Below are 17,754 nucleotides of genomic sequence, written 5' to 3'. Positions count from 1 at the left end.
TCCTCAATATGATGGTATTTAGATAGGGGGACTTTGGGAGGTAATTAGGTCATGAGAGTGGAGCCCTTGTGAAAGGGATTAGCGCCCTTCTAAGAGACACCAGAGAGGATACAGGTGAGACAGCTGTCTACAAACTAGGAAGCAAGCCTTCACTAGACACTGGGTCTGCTGGCACCAAATAAATGTTTATTGTTTAAGACACCCAGTCTATGGTATTTTTATTATAGTAGCTGTGACAAGTATGATCCAGTAAGAAACACATATAATAAGAAACATATTTGGTCTCTGCTTCTGGTTCTTGGAACACAAATCCTAAAATCCTCGGAATATCCAACAAAGTGATAAAGTTATTCTTGTGTGCTAAAGAAGTAACTGGTGGCTGGGGCTCCTGTCCAGCCCCAGGATAGGAGGCTGGTTGCCAGGAGAACCAACCAAGGGATCAGCGGGCTGGAACTTTCAGTCCCACCATCCAATCTCTGGAGAAGGGCGAGGGGCTAAAGGTTAACTTAATCACCAATGGCCCATGATGTAATCAATCATGGCTACACAATGAAACTTCCATAAAAATCCAAAAGGACTGGGTTTGGAGAGCTTCAGAATAGTGAGACACATAGAGGTGCTGGTTGTGCCTGGAGGGTGTTTGCCCCCTCCCACAAGGAAGAAAGTGTGGAAGTTCCTCACCCCTTCCCACATGCCTTGCCCTGTGCATCTCTTCCATCTGGCTGTTCATCTGTCTTCCTTGCAGGATCCTTTATAATAAATAGGTAAACGTGTTTCCCTGAGTTCTGTGAGCTGCTCTAGTAAATTAATGAAACCAGAGGAGGAGGTCATCAGAACCCCAGTTTATAGCCAGTTGGTCAGAAGTACAGGTGACAACCTACTACAGTTGAGTATTCCTAATCTGAAAATCCAAAATCTAAGCTCCTAAATCCAAAACTTTTTGAGTGCCAACATGATGCCACAGTGGAAGATTCCATAGCTGATCTCAAGTGATGGGTCACAGTCAAAATGTAGGCATACAACACAGTTTATTTTAAAACTTTTTATTAAAATATTGTATAAAGTTCTGTTCAGTTTTATGTGTATTAGCCGTATATGAAACATAAATGATGAGACTTGAGTCCCATCTCCAAGATATCTCATTATGTATATGCAAATACTCCAAAAATGCAAGAAAATCCAAAATCTGAAACATTTCTGTTCCCAAGCATTTTGGATAAGGGGTATTTAACTTGTACTTGCAACTGGCAGCTGAAGTGGGGATACCGTGGGACCCAGCCCTCAACCTGTGGGATCTGACGCTATCTCCAGGTAGACAGTATCAAAATTGACTTAAATTATAGAACACCCAGAGAGAAAAAGAAAATTTAAAGAAAAAGAAGAAAAAGTATAGGACAACCCAGTTGGCATCTGCTGGAGAATTACCTGGTGGTGGCAGGGAGAACCCCCTGACATCTGGTGTCAGAAGTACTGTGCTATGTATGAGAAAAAAAGTGTGTTTAAAAATATCTTACAGAGCAGCCTGAACTGTGACATGATTTTTTCTCAGTCCAAAGGTCTTCATTTTTCTATTTAATAAGAAATATGCAAATAAATTATAAAACATCATAGCTGGAGGGGATCTCCAACGTCATCAATCCAACCAATTTACAAGTGAGAAAAAGGAGATCCTGAGAAGGAAAATAACTGGCCCAAAGCCCTCAGTTTGGAGGCATCGTGGCTAAAACCTAGATCTGTACTTCCTGCCAAGGGTTCCTACGATATGACTACTTTGCCTTATCAGCTACGACAACTATGATGAAGTAGTAATTTGCATTCCTTAGAATTTAGTTTCCTCCCCTCACAAATTACAGTTTTGGAAAAATTAGCTATCGGATCTCTTCTGGCTCCAACAATTACTACCCTCTCTCACCTTCCCAACTCTTGGTGGAGATAATGTTTGAAGGTTTCCTAATATTTACTTATTTCCCCTTGGTTCTGATAAAGGAAAGATGTTTTAGCTATCACAAGATGCCTGTAACTTAATAAAATTCACATTTAATTCCTATTTTCAATTCCCAATTAAAGCAGAAACTCTGTGTGTGTGTTTACTTACCATATCTGAAGCTTAATTTTCTTTCCATCTAGTTCTATTGTTCTGATTTTAAAATCAATTCCTGCCAGAAAAACAAGGAAAGATAGGTTAAGTTTCTTCAGATATAATCAAGTCTCATTAGGAAGAGGACAAAGATTTCTATTGAAAAAAAGCTCTCCAACGCACTGGAAAATGTGAACACAGAGAGGGTGTGAATGGTATGTTTCCTCTGAATACGGGCTGGAGAAAGGAATGCTAATTACTCAGCAAAGAATTCCCACACATGTTAAATGCAACGTATTATATGCCTCATTATTCTGACACAAATGGATCACATCCTGCAAAGTTATATAATTTAGATAGATTGAGAACATGCCATATTTCCTACTTCCTGAAGTACATATAGACAATGCTTCCTACCTACTCCTCATCCCCAGCCCTTCCCTAGGTGGCTATGGGACCTCTTTAAAATATTTTCCTCCATCTCCTTCCCTTTTTTTCTTTAGATTCTGCAGTTGACTAAGGAAAAAAAAAAATCTGCCTATTTGACAGTAGGAGAGGGAAAGCCTGCATATCTATTTTATATAGTTAGCAAGTATTTTATTTTATAATAGTATTTTATGTAAATTTTATATAACAAAAAAAAATTTATTTTAATAAATGTTCCCCACAGATTACTGGCTAGAGCTGAAACAGGCAGAATGGATTTTAGCCCTGGCTGTACTCTAGAATTGCCTGGTACTATGATCCGAATGTCCCCTCCAAAACTCACATTGAAATTAGATTGCCATTGTGGGACCTCAGAGATACTAAGAGGTAGAACCTTTCAGAGGTGATTCATGCGGAGCCTGTATGAAAGACTGTCCTTATCACAGGAGTGAGTTAGTTATCTTGAGAATAGATTTTTATAAAAGTGAGTCCTGCTCCTCCTACATTCTCTTCTGTATGAGTACACTTGCCCTTCCAGTCTTCCAGCATGAGATAATGAAGCATGAAGGTCTTCACCAGATGCTGATGCCATATCCTTGGACTTCCTAACCTCCAGAACCATGAGCTAAATATACATTTCTGTTTATTATAAACTACACAGTTTCAGGTACTGTCACAGCAGCAGAAAATGGACTGAGATATCTGAAAAATGTTAAAAAGAATACTCATGATTAAGCCTGCTCCCTTCCCCAAATTCTGAGATTGTGACTTAATTGGTCAAGGGTGGGACCTGGGCACTGGTAATTTTTAAAGTTTCCCAGATGATTCTAACCTGAAGCCAGAAGTTTTGGCTTTTGAAGGGCTTTGCCTTTTGAAGGGCACTGGCACTGCAAAAGTTCAAACCCTCCCTCACTTATTTCCCCTCACTATGGTAGCTCAAAATTTATTTATCAATTTCAGCTACAAAAAACCACAAAGCCCTTGACAGATATCAGCAAGCTCTATCATACATCAGGAATAAGCTTTCGAAGACCAGTTACTGAATACAACCTTCACTGCAATTTGCTAAATCCTCATCATCTGGCTACTCAGCTTTGTTTAGATTTTTCTATTCTTGTGCATTCTATCCAGCAGGGGTTCCCAACCCCTGGGCCATGGACCAATACTGGGCTGCACAGCGGGAGATGAATGAGAGAAGCTTCATCTATATTTACAGCCACTCCCCACTGCTTGCATTACCGCCTGAGCTCAGCCCCCTGTCAGATCAGCGGTAGCATTAGATCTCATAGGTGTGCAAACCCTACTGTGAACTATGCATGCGGGGGATCTGGGTTGTGCACTCTTTTTTTTTTTTAGAAAAAGTTTTTATTTTTTATTTTTATTTTTATTTTTTTGAGAGAAAAAAAGAAAGAGAAAGAAAAAGGGGGAGAGAGAATAGGATTCTTGCTCTATTGCCCGGGCTGGAATGCAGTCTAAAAATATGTATTAAAAACCTCTTTTATGCCGATAATTGTGCTTAACAACAGAGACAGGAAGGAATAAGGGAAAAAAATAACAAACTAACAGCCAACCAATATTTCATTTAAGTCTGTGAAATGCTATGCAAATGCTGAAGAGTGATTTACTTCCAATTTTCCAATTATGTGGTCACTTTCAAAATAGGTGTAATGTGATATTGAGAAAAATGTATGTTCTGTGGACGTGGGGAGGAGAATTCTATAAATATTCACTAAGTTTACTTATTCCAGGTCTAAGTTCAAATCATAGATGTCCCTATCAATTTTCTATGTTGTTGATCCATTGAATATTAACAATGTGGTGTCAAAATCTCCCGCTATTATTGTGCAGGAGTCCAGGTCTCTTTATAAGTCATTAAGAACTTGTCTTATGTATCTGGGTGCTCCTGTATCGGGTGCATATATATTTATAATCATTAACTCTTGTTGTTGCATTGATCCTTTTACCATTATGTAATGTCCTTCTTTGTTTCTTTTAGTCTTTGTTATTATTAAAGTCTATTTTGTGAGAGACGAAAGTTACAACTCCTGTTTTTTTTTTTTTCTTTTTTTTTTTGCTCTACATTTAATTGGTGAATCTTCCTCCATCCCTTTGTTTTGAGTCTTTATTTGTCGTTGCTTATGAAATAGATCTGGATACAGTGTACCGATGGGTTTTGACTTTTTATTCAATTTACCTGTCTGTGTCTTTGATTGGGGCATTCATTACATTTAAATTTAGAATTAATATTAATATTTGTGAGTTCAATACTGTCATTTAACGCTAGCTGGCTATTTTGCCCATTAGTTGATGTAGATTCTTCATTATAGAGATACTCTTTACGTTTTGGTAAGTTTTTGGGATGACTGATACTGGTTGTTCCTTTCTGTTTGTAGTGCTTCTTTCAGAAGCTCTTGTAAAGCAGGCCTGGTGGTGATGAAATCACTGAGTGCTTGCTTGTTCGCGAAAAATGTTCTTTTTCCTTTGCTTATAAAGCTTAGTTTAGTGGGATATGAGATTCTGGGTTGAAAATTCTTTTCTTTGAGGATATTGAATATTGACCCCCACTCTCTTCTAGTTTGTAGGGTTTCTGGTGAGAGGTCTGCTGTGAGTCTGATAGGCTTCCCTTTATGGGTAATGTGACCTTTCTCTCTAGCTGCCCTTAGAATTTTCTCCTTTATTTCAACCCTAGTGAATCTAGCAATAATGTGTCTTGGAGTTGCTCTACTTGAGGAATATCTTTTAGGTGTTCTCTGGATTAGCTGGAGTTGAGTATTGTCCTGCCTTACTAGATTAGGAAAGTTTTCCTGAATAATATCCTGAAGAATATTTTCCAACTTGGATTCATTCTCTTCATGACATTCAGGTATACCTATCAATCGTAAATTAGGTCTTTTCACATAGTCCCATATTTCTCGGAGACTTTGCTCATTCCTTTTTACTCTTTCTTCTCTAATCTCGTCTTCTTGTTTCATTTCATTAAGTTGGTCTTGGACCTCTGATATCCTTTCTTCTGCTTGATCAGTTAGACTGTTAAAACCTGTGCATACTTCATGAAGTTCTCCTATTGTGTTTTTCAGTTCCATTAATTCACTTATATTCCTCTCTAAATTGTCTATTCTCGTTAGGATTTCATCAAACCTTTTTTCAACGTTCTTAGTTTCTTTACGTTGGGCTAGAACGTGTTCTTTTAACTCACAGAAGTTTCTTATTATCCACCTTTTGAAGCCTAATTCTGTTAATGGAATGCATTCGTTCTCCATCAGGCCTTGTTCCCCTGTTGATGAGGAACTGTGATCCCCTGTAGAGGGAGAAGCATTCTAATTTTGGGTATTCTCAGCCTTTTTATGCTGGTTTCTTCCCATCATTGTAAATTTATCTACCTGTCATCTTTGTAATTACCGACTTTCAAATTAGGTCTCTGAGTGGATGTCCAACTTGTTGATTCCCAGTGCCAAAATCTGAGCAACCCACTGCACTGGCCAAAACAGCAGCATCAAGATTCGTGGTGCTTTTCTGCCCGGGAATCTCTGGTCTGGCTTCCCTCTTGTGTCCCTTCTTCAATCAGGTAAATGGGTGACTCTGCCTTCTCGGAGCTCCAAACATCGATCAGTCCCATTTACTCTGCACCAAGAACTGCCGCGCAGGGGCGCAGGCAAAACCGCAATGCCGGCCACAAGGGTCGCCCTGGCAACCCATGGGGCTCCTCCGCTGGGAATCTTCCAGTCTGTGGGTAACAAAAATTCGTCTGAAAGCGTGGCATCCTCTCGTTCTGTGTGCTTTCTCTGGGAGCTACAATCCCGAGCTGCTAGTGATCAGTCATCTTGGATATCTTTCCGGGTTGTGCACTCTTTACGAGAACCTAACACCTAATGATCTGTCACTGTCTTCTATCACCGCCAGATAAGACCATCTTGTTGCAGGAAAACAAGCTCAGGGCTCCCACTGATTCTACACTGGTGAGTTGTATAATTATTTCCTTATATGTTAACAATGTAGTAATAACAGAAATAAAGTGCATAATAAATGTAATGTGTTTGAATCATTCCTAAACCACCCACAGCCCCCACACCACCACCACTTCCAGTCCCTGGAGGAAAAACTGTCTTCCATGAAACTGGTCCCTGGTGGCAAAAAGGTTGGGAACCACTGTTATACAGAACCCTTTAAAGTGGTTTCCAAGAAATTTCAGGAAAACACGTAAATTATATAGCCTCTAAATTGACTTAACCATTGACTCCAGTTTTTTTTAGGTGGGCAGCATTCAACTGCTATGTTACTACAATATTTCTTTATGTAAACATTGAAAGCACCCCAAAAGGCTGCTTCCTAGTCCAGCTTTATACAATGCATAGACATAAACCAACTGACTTTCCCCCTTTTTCTCTGTGTGGTACATTTACCCCAGGGAGCCTTTTTAGGTACTCTTGTGAATCTTGAAATAGGCAACAATTACACCCAAGCCAATTTAGCAGAACATCTTTTCCATTATTATTTCCCCTCACTAATAACCATAAATTATTAATAAATATCAGGTTGGCACAAAAGTAACTGCAATGTTTGCGATTACTTTTATAATTCAAAATATTTAAAAATAATGGTGAAAACCACAATTACTTTTGCACCAACCTAATACAATCTGATACCCAATATTCCCAAGTTATCTGGCTCACATTTTCTCCCCTAAGGTACCTCCCTCAACATTTCAGGGTCTGTAAAGGTGACACAAAACTCTTCAACTCAGCATAAACATTACTGCTAGCATCTGACAAAATGTACTGTTGCCATTACTCACTTAAGACTTAATAGACATTGATTTTTATTGATTTATGTTTTATATGCCTCCAAATCCAGTGTAACAAAGACCCTCTAGGAATCCTCCTCTATCTTTTACCTCACTTTGGGCCTGGCATCAAGAACAGTGCCCAACACCTGGTAGGTACTCAATAAATGTTTCTTCAGATTAACATTTAAAAAGACATTCATGACTTTCCAAATCCTTAGAAACAGGAAGTAGTACAATGGCAGTTACCAGGATCTGGAGAGAGGGGGAAAGGAATAGTTGTTTAATAGGTTTGGAGTTTCAGATTTGCAAGATGAAATAGTTCTAGCGATCAGGTGCACAACAATGTGAACATGTGTAATGCTACTGAACTGTACACTTAAAAATGGGTAAGATTGCAACTTATATGTTTTTTACCACAATAAAACATAAAAAATCATGACTTTCAAAATGCCTGTTGTATACGTGAATAAATTAATTAAAAGGCTGATGTCCAGTATTTTACTACTTAATAGTTCATTCACTTTTTTTTTTTGAGACAGGGTCTCCTTCTGTTGCTAAGGCTCGAGTACAGTGGTGTGATCTCGGCTCACTGCAACCTCCGCCTCCTGGGTTCAAGCGATTCTCCCACCTCCCACCTCAGCCTCCCAAATAGCTGGGATTACCGGTGTGCGGCACCAGACCCAGCTAAATTTGGTATTTTCAGTAGAGACGGGATTTCACCATGCTGACCAGGCTGGTCTCAAATTCCTGGCCTCATGTGATCCGCCTGCCTCAGCCTCCCAAAATGCTGGGATTACAGGCGTAAGCTAGTATGCCCAATCTTCATTCACATTTTAAAGAAAAGAAGAAAAGATGATGTATACCAGAATATTTGTTCAGATTAATATTTTCCTTATTCTGGCTTACTAAGATAGTAATTCCTGTTCTTTTAAGGTTGATTTTGTCTGTAATTGGAAGTCATGGGCAACTTTACCACCTTCACTCAACAATGCCAATTTGAGGCTTCTTAAATTCTCACTTACTCTCCATTCATCTAAAATACTTCAAAAACTTTCTAATGACCGAGACTTTTTTTTATTTGTTGGAAACATTACCTTTCAGTTATGTAAGGAAGTTCTACAAGATTTTGATACTTAGCCATCTTTTCACTACTGAAAGGTTTTCAATGTTCATAAAAGCTGTGAACTATGGCATTTAGCTTTTGCTTATGCTGCTGTCAAGGGTCAGTTGACAGACAAGTGAACAAAGTCAAATTAGCACAACATGGAAAAAAAGGTAAGTGAGACCTAAAATAGGTAATAGTTTTAGAAAGTAAGAATTTCACTAAAAGTGGTAAAAATTCATTGAAAAGGTTCTGTCACTAATAACTTGTCAACAGGCTGCTTAACTTCTCTAAACCTGTATTTCCTAATCCATAAAAAAAGGTTGACAGGATCTAATAAGATAAATTAGACGATGTGTGTGAACGTGCTCTGGGAACTCTGAAATTCCATATAAACCTAAGAGATTACACATTCTGTCTATAACCCTACAGCTCACAGCTCTTGCCACTTCATGCATGGATTATTTGTAATAGCTTTCCAGGATACTAGGCCAACATCTCCCCCGGTCTAATTCCCCTACATGCCACCCTGTAACGGTGTCACTACACTACTTAAGAAGCCGTGGAGCCAACTTCCTCAGCCTGGTGATACAGCCTTTCCCACCAGATGCACCATTCTCCTGACACTGCAAACCTCAGAGTTTCTCCAGATGAGGCCTTTTGCTTCTCTCAGTGGGCCCCACACCGCATTTCCTCCACTCCTGCATGACTGCCTCACTTTGCAGCCTTCTCGGAGGATGCCAGTCCACCCATGTAGTTCTTTCTCTTCTCTCCTCAGCTCTCTACTCAGTCATGCCCATTCCTACCTCAAGGCCTGGCTTTTGCACAGTGACTTAATCCTGTGTCTTTGGGTTTTATTACCATAGTGCCCTGCAATTGCTCTCAAATCATGCAAAGACTCCATCCTCTCTTTGCCAGTTAGGTTGTGCACAGAAACATGAGTACAGTAACCCAGTACTGTAATCCCAGTACTTTGGGAGACCAAGCTGGGCGGATCATGAGGTCAGGAGTTCAAGACCAGCCTTACCAACATGGTGAAACCCTGTCTCTACTAAAAATACAAAAATTAGCTAGGGTGGTGGTGGGTGCCTGTAATCCCAGCTACTGGGGAAGCTGAGGCAGGAGAATTGCTTGAACCCAGTAAATGGAGGTTGCACTGAGCTGAGACTGCACCACTGCACTCCAGCCTGAGCAACGCAGGGGAATTCTGTCTCAAAAAAAAAAAAAACAAACAAAAAACAATTTTAGAAATTTCTTAATATATTATAGTAACAGTAGTTAAGATGCTGAGAAATCTTATCCCAATAAGAAAATAAAGACACACACATTACAATTAACTTGACAATAATATCAGTAGTGGATTAACATTCATGTTAAAATTTAAAGTAACAATAATTTCCTGATGCTATTCCAGGGATTAAAAGAATAATTAGCTGTAAAATGATAATATAATTAGGATGCTTTCAGCTGCAAACAGCAGAAAACCTCAAATCAAAATAGCTTAAGGTAATTTGTTGACTCATCTATAACAAGCCCAGTGGTGAGTTGGGGTTCAGAGATGGCTCAATCTAGGGCTCCAGCTCATTTCTCTGTATCTCCCTGGGCTCTGCCCTCCAGGGAGTATCAATTTCACACTCTTGACTGATAGCAGTTCCTGACCACAACAGAAACACCAGAAGAAAAGAGATCATTTCCCTCTGCTTCTCAAAAGTAAAACAGCCTTTCCCCAAAGCCTCCAACGATTTTTCCTTCATGTCTCATTTCTGGACTTATAACCATGGGAATGTCATGTTCTGGCAGGGTAAGGCTGAATTCCTGAACTAATCACTGCCACGGGGAATTACCAAGATTGGATTAATCTAAATCCAGTCTCTAAATTTAGATTAATCAAGGCCTATCCCTGGAGCTGGGTCACTCCTAGAATCCATAGGGCTGCTAAAAATAGTAGAATAAAAAGGCTGTTGAGAACAATAATAATATCCTCTATATTATAAACATATTATATATCCTCTATATCTCAAATCTATCTAATAAAATTTTATATTCATAGCTATATGAAACATATCTATATGAAAGAGCTCTGCTATGATTCTGTGATCAATGTGATTACGTTTCATGAGAAACTGTAGTACTTCTCTGAAGGCAATTTCATGTAGTGTTTGGCTAAGAACTAGAAAATAAGAAAAAAAAAAAGGCAGGGACAATGAGCAGCCCAAGTAGCTGCCAAACATCTCTGTGCTGAACTGTGACCGCAGCTGCTAGGAGAGTCCTTGAGCCCACAAGTCCAAAGACTTGGCTATCCCCTAGCCCCAGATGACTAGAGACTAAAAAGAAGGAGGGGGCTGTCACACAAACAGCAGCAAGAACCACAGGTCATCCTGGCAGTAACGGAGCAACCTTTTTTTTTTTTTTTAAGATTTAAAAGGACTATTCAATCTCAAAATACATAGCTTCTGAAGGACATTATCCTTAAGGTCAAAAAGCCCTTTGTTTAAATTATACTATAGAGCTGTAGTAACTAAAACGGCATGGTATTAGCATAAAAATAGATAAATAGATCAGTGGAACAGAATAGAGAACCCAGAGATAAATCCATACATTTATAGTGAACTCGTTTTTACAAAGGTGCCAAGTTTGGGGAAAGTACAGTCTCATCAATAAATGGTGCTGAGAAAACTGGATATCCATATGCAGAAAAATGAAACTAGACCCCTATCTCTTGCCATACACAAAAATCAAATCAAAATAGATTAAAGACTTAAATCTAAGACCTCAAACTATGAAACTACTAAAAGAAAACATTGGGGAAACCCTCCAGGATGTTGGACTGGGCAAATATTTCTAGAGTAGTACCCTGCAAAAACAGTCAACCAATGCAAAAATGAACAAATGGAATCACATCAAGTTAAAAAGCTTTTGTACAGCAAAGGAAACAATCAGCAAAGTGGAGAGACAACTATTTACAAACTACCCATCTGACAAGCTAGTAATAATCAGAATATATAAGGAGCTCAAACAGCTCTACAGGAAAAAATCTAATGATCTGATTTTAAAATGAGCAGAAGACCTAAAAAGACCTTCCTCAAAAGAAGACATACAAATGGCAAACAGATATATGAAAAGGTACTCAACATCATTGATCATCAGAGAAATGCAAATCAACACTACAATGAGATATCATCTCACTCTAGTTAAAATAGCTTTTATCCAAAAGATATGCAATAACAAATGCTGGCAGAGATGTGGAGAAAAGGGAACCCTTGTACATTGTGGCTGGGAATGTAAATCAGTACAACCACTACGGAGAACAGTTTGAAGGTTCCTCACAAAATCAGATACAGAGCTATCATATATACTCAGCAATCCTGCTCCAAAAGAAAGGAAATCAGTATGTTAAAGAAGTAACTGCATTCCCATATTTATTGAAGCACTATTCACAATAGCCAAGATTAGAAAGCAACCTAACCATCTATTAACAGAGGAATGGATAAAGAAAACATGGTATATATGTACACAATGGAGTACTACTCAGCCATAAAAAGAATGGGATCCTGTCATTTGCATCAACATGGATGGAACTGGAGGTCATTTTGTTAAGCGAAATAAGCCAGGTACAGGAAGACAAACTTTGAATGTTCTCATTTATTTGTGGGAGCTAAAACTTAAAATAATTGAATTCATGGAGATAGAGAGTAGAAGAATGGTTATCAGAAGCTGGGAAGGGCAGTGGTGGAGTGGGGGAAAGCAGGAATGGTTAATGGGTACAAAAAGTAGTTAGAAAGAACGAATAAGACCTAGTATTTGCTAGCACAACAGGGTGACTATAACCAAAAATAATTTAATTATACATTTTAAAATAACTGAAAGTATAATTAGACTGTGTGTAACACAAAGGATAAAAATACTTAAGGTGATGGATACCCCATTTACCCTGATGTGATGATTATTACTCATTGCATGCCTGTATCAAAATATCTCATGTAACTCATAAATATATACATCTACCATGCACCCGCAAATTTTTTAAAAAGCTTTTTATATTCCAAAAGTCTTTTTGAGAGCATCACTTTTTGGCAGCACATAATATAATAATTCATATTCAAAATGACGACCCTGAGTCATCCTGACTCACGAGCAATTCATGACCCACCAGGAGTCATGCAGCCCCCCCAGCTGGAAACACAATCCAATCTAAGTTTAAGAGGTAAGAAATCCAAAGTATTTCCATGTTGCTCAAATAGGCCTCAACATTCATTTTTTGATGGTTTTAAAGTGGTCCCAGTTTCCTCATTAATATTTATCTAGTCAATACAATAGGAAATATAAATTTAAGAAAACATTCCCAAAGGAATGACTCAAAGACATTTTCATCTTGAATTTAAAATCTCTCTGTTTCTAATGGATTTTGCTTTCCTGAATTGACTCTTATGCTAAATGGTTGCTCAGAACATGAGGCAGGGAAGTAAGTATGAAAGAGAATCATAGAATTATAGACTTGAGAAGTACCTTAGAGATCATTTAGTTCAGGCCTGTCTGTATGGCTAAGAAAACTGAGGCCAAGAGAGATGCACCAATTTACCCAGATTCACGAAGACCAATAAAAAAAGCTTAGATTAAAATCAAGTTTTGGCATTTAAAGATCAGGCCTTCCTAAAGAGATACATACAAGAATGTCCAGGTCTTGCTGGGGAAGCCTCCTCTTTCAGGGTCGTAGTATAGAACACGGCAACAACTGAAAGGTCCACCAATAGGAGAATGCCTTGGTATACAAGAAGAGAAGGAATACTCGAGCAGTGAACAAAAGCCAGATTTATCAACATGGATGAATCTAAAAAAGATGATGCTAAGTGAAAAGAACAAGCTGCAGAAATAATACAGTCAAATCAATTTGTGTATTTCTGAAAGAAATATTTAAAATGCCAAACCAATAGTATTTATCTCATATATATACTTTACACATGGATTATATATTATACATATGTACTCTACATGGATTACATATATATTATATATAATCCACTTGTAATGAAAGTATAAAACATAAATAGGAATGGTTATTAACAAATTAAGAATAACTGATACCTCCGGAGAGAAATGGAAGAGGAGGGATTCATAGGAGACTTCAGCTCTATAATTTATTATTTATAAAACTGAGTGGTAGGTACATGGACATGGGAACGTTTTATATTAGCTATACCTTAATATGTCTGAAAGTTTTCAAAATTATTTTAAAAAGCAAGTATTCGTTACCTGGAAAACACATATGGAGTTATGTTCATTAATGGCAGTAAAAAACCAAACCAAATTTTAGAGATGCGGGGTACCTTAGAAGATTTAGTCAGGGAAAAAGCAGGCTCTATCACCCTTATTCAATTCAGTATAAAAAGAGGTCCTGTGAGCCCTTGATAGCCCATCCCATCCATACCTGGTCACCAATGGGTTACAGCCCTTCTTTATATCTAACAAGGGTGGCAGTGCCTGCTTTTTACCTGACTAAATCTTCTAGGATACCTTTTATCTCTAACATTTTGGTTGGTTTTTCTACTACCATTAATGAATGCATGCCTTCACATGTCAGATTTCCAGATAACTAATATTGGATCAAGTTCAGATTGGATCAAGTTCGGAGAGTGAGGGGCAGGGCAGGGAACTGGGGTGGCAAGGAATGCTAGCTACTCTGATTTCAAGCAGGGGGTTCAGGGATTTTTCTTCTCCACATCAAGGAAAAGGAGCTTTGACTTGGACCAAGGACAAGTGAAGAATCCACTTTTGGATCACTGTTGGGAGTGGCACTCTGACAGGAAGAACAAAGGAGTTCTGATTTTCCATTCAATGGGAGAATGGAGGAAGACAGCCACTGCCCTACTCTTGGGGCGGGAGCTTTGGAGGGAAGGGGGGATCTTTCCTGAATCTCTGAGGAGAAGGCAGTGTGGTATTTGAGGTTTCTGCATTGTCCAGGGCAACCCACAGGTCACCCAGGGCCGGCAGATACCTCACCGTGAGGCACCAGTGAGGGGTAAGGAGCAAGCACTCACCCAGAGTACTGCTTATCAGATATTTCTCAGCAACCAGTCATGTTGCCGTAGGCAGATGAGGGGAAGGGCCTGGCCAGCAAAACAGAGAGAAGGAAACTTTCAACCTGGCCCAAGTCCATAGTTAACAGATCTAACGGGGAAAAGGAACTTGGAATGAGCAGTACTGGGCCACTTTTCATCCACAAATTACATATAATTGAACATGGGAAAGGGACAGACTGACAAGACTCTTTTACACTAAAGTCAAATCAGTCAGTCAACAGATGTTAATAACATAATCTTTTCTGTTTCAAGAGAATAGGGAGGTTGCCCCAGGGTTTGTGAATGGGTGAAAGGATACCATTGCTGGAGTGTGGGAAAGAGTACTTTTCTTGGCCTTCGGAACTCTCTCTCTAGGGCCAGCTAGTTCTCCTGACCTTCAGCATAAGCTGTGACTTGATGCATTTTGGCTGGTGGGTGTTGCAGCTTAGAACACACAGCTCTCCTGTCTTGGGCACTATCTTGGGTCTCCTGGGGAAGTCCGCTGCCTGCTCCAGAAAAATCAGGGATAGGAAAACATCAGGGACCTTCAACTAAGGTTTTCTACACCTGGTTCCCACTGAATTTCTTTAAAAGACTAATTTGGCTGCAGTCATGAGAACCATGAAAAAAATTCAGACTTCTGGGTCATTCAGCCTTTCAGTGAATGATAACAATGCAAGATTTCAATGCTGGGTTTACTCACAGCACTGCACATTTTTCTACAAGGGTTGTATCTATCCCCTTTGACCCACTTTAAAAACGGAAGTTAAATACTATGCTTTTACAATTAAAAAGGAAAAAAAAGGACTGTTTCAAAAGTACATTTGGAAACATGTGTGATCCCAAGTTATCTGAATATGGGTTATGTGGTTTGTCTATTTACATTTCAGAGACCATCCAGAAATAGAAAAAAAGTTTCCCAAATATTGAAGTCCACTTTAAAGAAATGCTACATTCACCTCCTTAAGATTTTTATTAACAATAAAGATACAGTTCTTGTCAGTTTTGAAACTCTGACAATCATATTTTGCTTATGCTTTTGTTGTGTGAACTTAGATTAATGAAATTTTAGAGTAGCTGATTTTAGGATAATTAGTTGAAATCTCTAATTAGAAAAATGGATTACTGAAATAAAACATGAGTCATAAACTGAAGCTTTAAAATATTTTTTTCTCAAAATAAAGGACTTGGAAAAAATATAAAGGTAGAAATAAATTAAGAAGGTTACTTAGATTGAGGCTGGGAACAGCGGCTCATGCCCATAATCCCAGCACTTAGGGAGGCTGAGGTGGGTGGATCACTTGAGGCCAGGAGTTGGAGACCAGCCTGGGCAACATAGTGAGACTCCATTTCTATAAAAAAAATAAAAATAAAAATTAGCTGGGTGTGGTGGCACATGCCTGTGGTCCTAGCTACTTGGGAGGCCTACATGGGAGAACAGCTTAAGCCCAGGAGTTAAAGGCTGTAGTGAGCTATAATCGCCGCGCCACCACTCACCAGCCCTGGCAATGGCGTGAGACTGTTCTCAAAAAAAAAAAAGAGTATTACTTAGATTGAAAGTAAAGAGTTCAAGGCATTGTTCTTTCATAAATATACATTATATAAGTTATAAAGCTATTTTCACCTAGTACAAATTATTTTGCTGGATATATTTAGAACTATTTAAATTGTTGTTTATTTATATTAAAATTTACTGTTTTTTTGTTTGAAAATTTGGAAGTCTAAAGTTTAGGAGGAAACATAATAAAAGTAAGTTCAGAAAACATTTAACAACAATGTGAAATGATCACTGGCAGCCAAATATTAGCTTTGTTCAACCTAACAGAGGAAAAGGGGGCTTTTTTGTTTTTTTTTTTTTTGAGACAGAGTCTCGCTCTGTTGCCCAGGCTGGAGTGCAGTGGTGTAATCTCGGTTCACTGCAACATCCACCAATGGGGCATTTTTATAAAGGGGACAAACAAATGTTCAGCAAATATATCTTGCCCTTAAAAAAAAAAAACCTGATAAACTAAGAAGATAGACTAGAATATTCTGATTTGTTTGATTCTTCCATCCTATGAATAGGAAGTGGTAAATTAAATGCCATTTATGTATAAGTCAACAGTGACACACATTACCACTTCCTGCTTAAAAAGCTGAATGGCTTTATACTGTTTTAGAATTTTCTATTTGTTACTAAATTAAATTCAGTTCTTGGCATTCTTCATATGACAGCTGTACCCATAAAATCTAATCATACTAACAAAATATAACAAACTCATAAACTAATTCTGGAAATTAGGAAGAATTTACTAATTTTTATTTGAGCCATAAACATGCATTTCAGATATAAAAATAGTATAGATAATAGTTTTAAATAATGTCTCTATTTGAGTTTCGAAGGGCTTTAATTTGTAAGATTAAAATATCATGATCTAGTTAACCCTTAACGTATCTCTGGGAAATAAACAAGCAAAAGAAATAATTTTATATCAAATGATAACTAAAATATAACTATGTGTTGAATCACAAATAAAAGGTTTCTAAATGCTAGAACTACCAAAAATCAAGAAAGACAGAAATAGCAAATAAAGTGTAATAACACAGCTACAACTCAACGTATGCAGAAACAGTTAGGAAGCATTGAGAATTTTAAATCTGATTAAGGAGCCAGCAGAGATTACCCAGCATTCAGCTCACCATTTGAGCCAGGCCAAATGAATTCATGACAAGTCTCTGTTGCAAATCCTGCACTTTGAAAAGGAAATGTGTTTCAAGTGTTACTCAATCTGGAAGTAGCAATAAGCTTGACGATGTCAAAATGTGGATTTTAGAGATTCTCAATGAACAGATATTTCATTTTCAACAAAGTCTCTTTTCATAAAGGGCCTAATTGGTAAACTAACCTTTCTTAAAGAATAAAAGTTCAGAATGCCTCTGAGACCTCCATTTCTTTCCCCATTATTAATTCATCACTATCTCAAGAACCAAACTGCTCCAAAACAAAACCAGTCATGTCTCTTCTGTTCCAACCATTATTTCCAATAAAGAGTACCTTTGTAGCAGGAAAGCTCCCCTTGAATGAATCTCTATTACTTCCTAAACCTAGAATTTCCTTGTTTGAATTCTGACAACTCAGTCAGGTCTGCTTCATTTAAGGGTGAGGTGAATACTCCGTAGACATTCAAAAACTGAAGTTTAAAAAAAAAAAAGCAAATCCCCAATTTTAGGACCTAAGGCACTATTGCTATGGGAAGACCATATTGCCACATCACTGGAATTATCACTGGAAAAAATGACAACTACATTCCGATGATGCTGCACCAAAAAT

The 17,754-nt window shown here is 38.2% G+C and overlaps 1 protein-coding gene across 2 annotated transcripts in view; it reads right to left on the bottom strand.

Moving 5' to 3' along the window:
* Nucleotides 1-17,754, bottom strand: part of RAB8B (RAB8B, member RAS oncogene family) — a 77,895-nt gene that overhangs the window by 18,889 nt on the left and 41,252 nt on the right. For both annotated transcript variants that reach the window (XM_012443151.2, XM_064361383.1), the window contains exon 2: nucleotides 2,096-2,156. In XM_012443151.2, coding sequence (XP_012298574.1) covers nucleotides 2,096-2,156 — 61 coding nt within the window. The remainder of the gene's footprint in view (nucleotides 1-2,095; nucleotides 2,157-17,754) is intronic.

This window comes from Aotus nancymaae, unplaced genomic scaffold (genome assembly GCF_030222135.1).
Source record: "Aotus nancymaae isolate 86718 unplaced genomic scaffold, 86718_ANA_hifiasm-v0.15.2.pri h1tg000041l, whole genome shotgun sequence".
NCBI lineage: Eukaryota > Metazoa > Chordata > Mammalia > Primates > Aotidae > Aotus > Aotus nancymaae.
The sequence above is the reverse complement of the archived record's forward strand: the minus strand, read 5'-3'. Positions and strand labels throughout refer to the sequence as shown.